Here is a 7,979-nt window from a genome sequence, read left to right on the forward strand (position 1 = left end):
ATGACTCAGCATCCCCATCACTGGGTCCATATATCCAAAGAAAGCTGTATACCCATATTCCATATTTCTGCAGTACCTCTCAGTAGCCAAGATGTAAAATCAACACAGACCCCCCCCCAGTAGACAAAGAGAAAATGAGGTGCGTATATACAGTGTAATAGTATTTGATCATAAAGAATGATACCCCACCAAACCCAGACACGATTGCATTTTGCTGACAGGACCCTGCCACAGCTCTCTCTTGTGAGGCTATGCCAATGCCTGGCAAATACAGAAGTGGATGCTCACAGTCATCTATTGGATGGAACACAGGGCTCCTAATGAAGGAGCTAGAGAAAGTACCCAAGGAGCTAAAGGGGTCTGCAACCCTATAGGTGGAACAACAATATGAACTAATCGGTACCCCCCAGAGCTCGTGTCTCTAGTTGTATATGTAGCAGAGGATGGCCTGGTCGGCCATCAACAGGAGGAGAGGCCCTTGATCTTGTGAAGATCATAAGCCCCAGTACAGAAGAATGTCAGGGCCAGGAAGCAGGAGTGGGTGGGTTGGGGAGCAGGGCTGGGAGAAGGTATAGGGGGTTTTGGAGATAGCATTTGAAATGTAAATGAAGAAAATATCTAATAAAAATGCCATAGAAAAGAAGAATGATACCCTGTCATTTGTGTCAGCATGGATAAACCTGGAGGACATTATATCAAGTGAAATAAGCCAAGTCCCAAAAGGTGAATCCCTGCTGTTCTCACTGATGTGGAGAGACTGCGGGACAATCTCACAGCAGTTCAGAGACTAGCGATTCCCAAGCCTGCAAGAGGGGAACAGGAGGAGAGGGCTGGAGAGAAAATGGGCGTAGGTGGACAGATGGAAGAAGGCCTGGTGTTAAACAGCACAGCTGGACAACTCTTATTCAATTAATACTAAAGTATTAGAATAGATAGCAGAGAGGAGTTTGCACATTCCTTATACAAAGAGCTGTCTACTCTGAAGGAAGGGGCAGGTGGGAAACCTTCTTAGAACCTGTTAAGTTTTTTTAAAACTTAGCAACAAAATGCTGGCATGCCTCGTATTTAAGGGATAAGGCCATCGTAACTATCAGGTACCAGGAAGTACTCAGAAAAGGAAAATGGAAGCAGAAACTAGGCAAGAAACACCAAAGGTGGTGGGGAAGAAGGCAGGAAGCATCTGAAACTCACTTTTAAAGGGTAAGAGCATTCTGGGGCTCTGCAGCACTTCCACACAAGCAAGGAGTGGGTGTGCATCCTCACACATGCGAAGTGCGGACACGCACGTGCTCGGTCGATAGCATCCTCAGGAAAAGGGCTGACACATGCTCTAATGATTCTATCCTGGGGCTGGGGAAATGGGTCACTGGATAGAGTGCTCCCTGCACAAGCCTGAGGGACCTGAGTTCAGATCTCCAGCTCCCATGGAAAGGTTGGACAGGGTGGCAAGTGTCCATAGCCAGCTGGCCCAGCCCAAACAGTATATTCCACACTTGGTGAGCAATCCAATCTCCAAAAACACGAGGGAGAGAGCATGACAGAGAGACCCAGAGTTGGCCTCCGGACTCCGCACAAGCATATTCGGTGTATATGTACACGTGTGAGCATGCACACCCACGCCTCCCCACACACCCAAACCACCGTGAACTTAATGCATTATAAATGGGTGTGACTGTGAATAGCTGTCCTAACTACCTGGGATGGAAAGACAGGAAGAGTGCAAATTCCAGGCCAGGTACAAATTAGTGAGACCCTGTCTCAAAATAAAATTTTAAAAAAGGACTCAGGGTGTAGTTCGGTGGTAGAGTGCCTTCGGAAATGTGCAGGGCCCTGGGTTCAACCTCCAGGATCCCACGTCCATACCTAAGAACAGATCAGCTGTAATACTTACACCCTTCCGGAGTCCTGAGGGTCACAAAGTCATTGGTGTTGTGCACCTTGTTGAGGCAGTGCACCTGGACCTTAACCTGGTACGTGGTGTCTGGTTTCAGGACCTTGAGCACAGTGCTTGTTTTATTGCTGTGGGTTTCCAGGGTCTTCCATATGCTCTCTCCAACCACCCTGACCAAAACAAGAAGGACGCTGTCACAGAGGGGCCGTGTGGGGTGACAGAGAGGCATGAGCCCACTGAAGAGGAGTTCTCCAGGCACATCACAGGAGAACTCATGGGGCGTCCGTGTCCGAGGCTAAAGGGACCCACCTGTAGTAGACGTTGTACACACAAGAAGCAGATGGCATTTTCTTTGGCCTCATCCAGGTCAAAGTCACGTCCCCGGAGAAATCAGCTGTCCACTGGAGATTCTGCACTTTGTATACAGTTAACTCATCTACAGAGATGCAGAGAGAGAGAGAGAGAGAGAGAGAGAGAGAGAGAGAGAGAGTCCAAGAAAGGTCTACCTTATAAATCCTTGAGGTTCAAAGATCTCCTCTGAGGTAGAACCACTACAGTCTAAATTATTAAGAGGACACACTCATTACCAGAAAAGATAGCCCAGAAAGTGTGATGGTATCTATCTCGCCATAGTCCCTTTCCAGAGCTCTCCTAAACTTCCCACGGTATTTCTTAGGCATCCTACACCCCCCCCCCCTTGCCTGATCAGTTTTAAGCTCCATTCACCACAGAAGACACTGCAGGATAAAGGATGCCATGTACTCTACACAACAGGCCTGAGTTAACCCCACCTGCAGCACGGGGCTCTGCGGAAGCAATGGTGGCACCTACGTCTGCAGGGGCACAGATCATGGGGAACACACACCAAGGCTTCACTGCCAGGGAAGAGCTCCATCAGAGTTGAACCACACCCCCCCACACACACACCCCGGTTGAACAAGGTTTCAAGTGGAGCCATAGTCCCAAAGGTCCCAGCTAGAAGCCCCCATGGGATGTGTAGTGCAGGGCCCGTGACTCACCGCTGCAGGCCTTCTCATCGCTCTCATCGGAGCAATCCAGGAAGCCATCACAGCGCTCCGAGAGCACGATGCACGCCTCGCCGTCCTCACACTTGAACTCCCTGCTCGTACAGGTCAAGGTGCTGTGAGTGGCTGAAATATAGAGAGTCTCCTTAAACCTGGAGGGAAAGGATATGCTGCGTGCTATGACTGGGCCCAGGGTCACCACATGTACGGAAAGTAGGCTGGATCCTTGGGACTCCTGATCTCCAAGATTCTCTGCAAGGAGAAGCAGAATGGTGCTGGCCATGCGGTAGCGCTGTATTGAATTGACTAGCATTGCCCTTCAGGAAGATTGGGCGTTCCAGAGTCAAATAGATCAGATGAGGGCCTTGCTTATGCTTGGCTTTGAGACAGAGTCTCAAGTATTTCAGCCTTGCTTCCGATTCTATGTCCCGAAGAACGTCTTTGACCTTCTGATCCTCCTGTCTCCATCTCCTGGGTGCTGGGATCAAGCCTGGGGCTTTATGCATATGAGGCATCCTGGCTAGTTCTATGTCAGCTGGAAGGATCGTGATGGAGAATGTTCAACCTATATGATCTACTAAGCAGCTGGGCCCCAGCTAATTCCACGGGCCCTGCAAAGCAGACCTTGCCTGCTGCTGCCAGAAAGAGATGGCCAAGGGCAGAACGACAGACAGATTCAAAGCCGCTGCTGGATTTGAAGGTAGAGGAGCCATGAGCTTCTGAGGGACAACTGACCGGACGCTGGGAAAAGTAAAGAACCAGCTACCCCAGGGCTCTCCAAAGAGATTAGCTAGGAGAACAATCTAAGAATCAGAACATTTACAATTTTGTTTCCTCACAGTTCTCTGAGGACGGTCTTAAAAATTAGATTCCCCAGGACTTGCTCCCAATGGACTGCAGTGGGCTGTGCACAGTCTTCAAGCTCCACGTGACATCGAGGGTCAAGTGTCTCTGCCTGGCAACGAGCCCCGCGATCCTGTCTTCCACCTAGAATAGTGGCTCTCCGCCTTCCTAATGCTTCCGTCCTTTAACACAGTTCCTCAGGTTGTGGTGACCCCCAACGATAAAATTACCTCGTTGCTACTTCATAACTGCACTTTTGCTGCCGCTATTGATCTGATACGCAACCCTAAAGGGGTCGTGACCTACAGGTCGAGAACCACCGACCTCTACAGCTTCCCCCTGACTCACACCGAACATAGTGTGAGACCCAGGAAGAAAGTGGTGGATGGTGTTCGTAGGAGCACTCGAGATGCTCAAACGGAAGACACAGAGACTTCCCAGAGAGGTTTCCAGATTGTAAAGCATACGGGATGGGCCAGTGAGGAAGGGGATACAGCAGGAGAGGCTAAGGACGATTGCAAGGACTCTGTTCAATGACTGGCTTTTCACAGGGAAGGTTCTAGACATCTTTACAAGAGTGTCTAGGACAGAGGAGCAAACTCGTTTGGTCCTTAGAAAACATGAACTGGTGTAGGGAAAGGTGCCAAGCTGTTCTTAAGGGAATTGTCTTGAAAAACACAAGATTCCTGCCACAGAAGTCTCCCATTGGATGGTAACTCGAAGCAACCACAGAGGTGACAGTGAACAGGGTGACGGGGGATCTGAGGCAGCTTTGTGAAACACGTCTTAAAACTTTAGGAACGAGAGGTCGTTTTAAAACCCAAAAGTAAGACTGCCATTAATTCTTAAACTGATTAACAGGCACGTGACCGAAGAGCACCGAGCACAGAACGTGGGGTGCTGGAAACACGTCGTCTCTCTGATAAGGCGATCACAAGAGGGAAACAAGGGAATTATGGGTAATAGTACATTTGATTTTTTAAGAGCCTTAACTAAGCAACCCCCCTGTGAGTAAGAGAGATTTGGAACAAGTTGAAAACAGTTATTTAAAAGGATGCCAATTAGCGAGTTCTGATCAGCCGGGAGGGAGGCCTGCTTCTTTCTTTCCTGTTAATTATTTTTAACATTCACCTGACGCCACAGCTCGCTCTTGGCTAAGCTGTTCCCACTGTGGTTTTGGTGAGTGTGAGCATGAGGCAAACCTGCCCTGCTATCGGAATGCCCCAGGGGTTCACTTTCTTCAGTCTTCCCATGCAAATGTAGGATTTTCCACTAACCGGCATTTAATTTCTCTGTGTTGGGCTTGGTGTATTCTCCCTTGATAAGGACATTCAACGTGGAATGAGAACAAGGCCACAGAGGAAAGTCCCAGGGCCACTGACCAGGGGTGGGGTGAGGGGTGAGAGGTGAAGGGTGACGGGTGAAGAATAAGGGGTGAGGGGTGAGAGGTGAGGTTCTAACACAGTGCAGTGGGGGATCTGTCAAATAAAATATTCTAAATGCCTGAGATGCTCACTGAATATTTCCAAAAGGCCATGGCTTTACCAACAAATACTTTTAGGAATTAAATATGTTTAGCAACAAAACAAAACACAAAAAACCTCATTCAAGATATTTTTCTTCCATTCAGAATCTTTCTGCTGGGGATGCATGCTCCAGGTATTTAACATTTAGCCAGCTTATTAAATCTGGTATCACTATCATATACCATGACGTGTGCCCATGCACTAAGGCCCACATAGACAATACAGTAAACAAAGTTACCCCAAGGCAGACAGGAGCCAGCTGCCCAAAGATGAAGCAGAAGAACGGGACTCAGTGGCCACGAGAGGATACTCACGGCAGTTGGCTTCATCCTGGCCATCTTGGCAATCTTGGTGGCCATCACAGCGCTTCCAGTTGGGGATACATTTCTTTGGTTGGTGGCACTCAAACTCAAATCGGTCACACTGCCCGAGCTGGGTGGGAGTGGAGGCAGCAGTGGAGTTTGCTAAGAAAATAGCATTTTAAAATTACTTTTTGGTACGGAGGAAGCTTACCTGTAAGAACAATCATTTGACTTTTCAATGTGTTGGGGGGGCGCACCTGTCAGCTATGGACAGAGAAAGCCAAGGGGATGCTAACACCTTATGACGCTCCTCTCCGTGCTCCACCACAGACTCGCTTGAGAGATTCTCTTTAAAGACCCGGGCATGGATAAGAAAGAAGAAAGGAAAGCACAGGAACAGGGCAAGTGACTCAGGGAGGTAGGAGCGGCTGCATCCCACCGGAAGCTACTGGAAGAGAACGCTCTGAGCCAGCCAGCTCAGCATCACAGGGTCCCCCAGAGGCTCAGCAGTCATCAGGTGAGAGAGATGACCTGAAAAGGGTCAGAAGTTTCAGAGCAGCCTCCTCACTACCATCTCCTTCTGGTCACAGCCCCAGGAGACAACTGCCCATATCCGAGTAGGCCAGAAGCCTGGCTGACTGGTTTGCAAAGGATCAAAGCGGCTGTCTGAGCAGCCACACCTGAGAAAGAAGATGCTGCTGATAACAGAGGCACTGACTTACAGTCAGCCAATGAGAAGCCAGGACACTCCCGAGAGCTCTGACATGAGACCTTACCATATAGGCAGGAGGCCTGGAATGGCCTCTAAGAATGACAGCTTCATGGATAAACAAGGAACATGCCAAGGCCTGGAGTTTCCCAGCTAAAGGCCAGCCACAAAGCACAAAGCCAGCACACTCAGCCGTGTGCTCAGAACCCATTAGTGCTCAGCATTTTAGTTCCTGTTCTGAAACACATGTAGCTATAAAGAATTATCTAAGAAAAACCTTTAGCCTCAAAAACAAAATAAAATGTAACGTGTATATGTATGCATGCATGCATGCACACAAATGTGCACATACACAAGTGTGTACCTAGTGACACACACATGCATACACACTCATGCACACAGACACACAACTGTGCACACACGCACTTACACACACACTCATACATAAGACACATGAGTGTGCACATACATGAACACACACTCATACACACATACAAGTGTGCACACATACACACACTCACATACACGCATGAGTATGCATACACACCTACACACAGATGCACACTCATGCACACACACACACACACACACACACTCACACACAGCTCCAAGAAAGATTGTTTGGAGGAAATACAGCTTTATAAAAAGCAAATGCAGGAGGCTGAGGAGATGGCTCGGTGACTAAGAACCACTGCCCTGAGGACTTAATTCCAAATACCCAGCGCTCCTGTCAAAAGCAGATTCAGTGAAGGGCTGGCTGTTTCAGAGCATGGAGCTGAGAAGCAACAGAGAAGACACCCAATGCCAATGCCCTGCCGTGGCCCCTGTGTGCACACCCACAGGCACACAAATTGTGCAGGCTTCCTGCACATACACACCCCACCACCAAACACACACAGGCGCAAACTTCAATGCCAAATGTCTTTAGTATGTTCGTGGGCATACACATATTCTCCATGTAAGTGGGGACAGTACTGAAAGGAACAATAACATGAAAAACAAGTGAATTCAGAATAACAGAAATGAAGACACTTGGAGGAAGAGCTGGTGACATGAAGCAAATGTTGCAGAAAGCGGTAAGAAAAAATACAAATCTTTACATCTAAAAAAAGATTAAAAAACAAACAAACAAACAAACAAACGGCAAGAGTAAGGATTGCAGCTATGGTGGCTCGTGCCTGAAATCGCAGCCACTCAGGACACAGAGGAAGGAGGATTACCACAAGTGTGAGCCCGGTCTGTTCTACACAGCCAATTGCAGGGCCACACAGAGAGATTTTGTTCAAAAACAAAAAACAAAAAGAGCATGAGGAGATCCAATCAACAGACCGTGACAGACAACAAAGTCACCAGGAGAAGAGAGAAGCTTGCTCCATTAACCAAACAGTTCCAGGAAAAACCCCTCAAACTCCGACACACTAGATGGGAAAGCGATGTACATCAAAGCACAGCCTAGTCAGAACACCGGAGCCAGAACATGGGAGCCGGAACGAACACAGGAGCCAGAACACAGGATCCAGAATACAGGATCCAGAACACAGGAGCTAGAACACAGGAGCCAGAACACGGGAGCCAGAACACGAGAGTTGGAACGAACACGGGAGCCAGAACTCATGAGCCAGAACATGGGAGCCAGAACACGTGAGCCAGAACACAGGAGTCAGAACACAGGAGCCAGAACAC

At 48.5% G+C, this 7,979-nt stretch overlaps 1 protein-coding gene across 1 annotated transcript in view; it reads right to left on the reverse strand.

Annotated features, from left to right (window-relative positions):
• Sorl1 (sortilin related receptor 1) overlaps positions 1–7,979 on the reverse strand; it is a 154,415-nt gene that overhangs the window by 19,315 nt on the left and 127,121 nt on the right. The window contains exons 32-35 of the mRNA XM_021206280.1: positions 5,600–5,749; positions 2,911–3,042; positions 2,201–2,327; positions 1,892–2,061 (exon numbers count right to left, since the gene is read on the reverse strand). Of these exons, the coding sequence (XP_021061939.1) occupies positions 1,892–2,061; positions 2,201–2,327; positions 2,911–3,042; positions 5,600–5,749 (579 nt within the window). The remainder of the gene's footprint in view (positions 1–1,891; positions 2,062–2,200; positions 2,328–2,910; positions 3,043–5,599; positions 5,750–7,979) is intronic.

The sequence above is a fragment of the Mus pahari genome, chromosome 10 (genome assembly GCF_900095145.1).
Source record: "Mus pahari chromosome 10, PAHARI_EIJ_v1.1, whole genome shotgun sequence".
Lineage (NCBI taxonomy): Eukaryota > Metazoa > Chordata > Mammalia > Rodentia > Muridae > Mus > Mus pahari.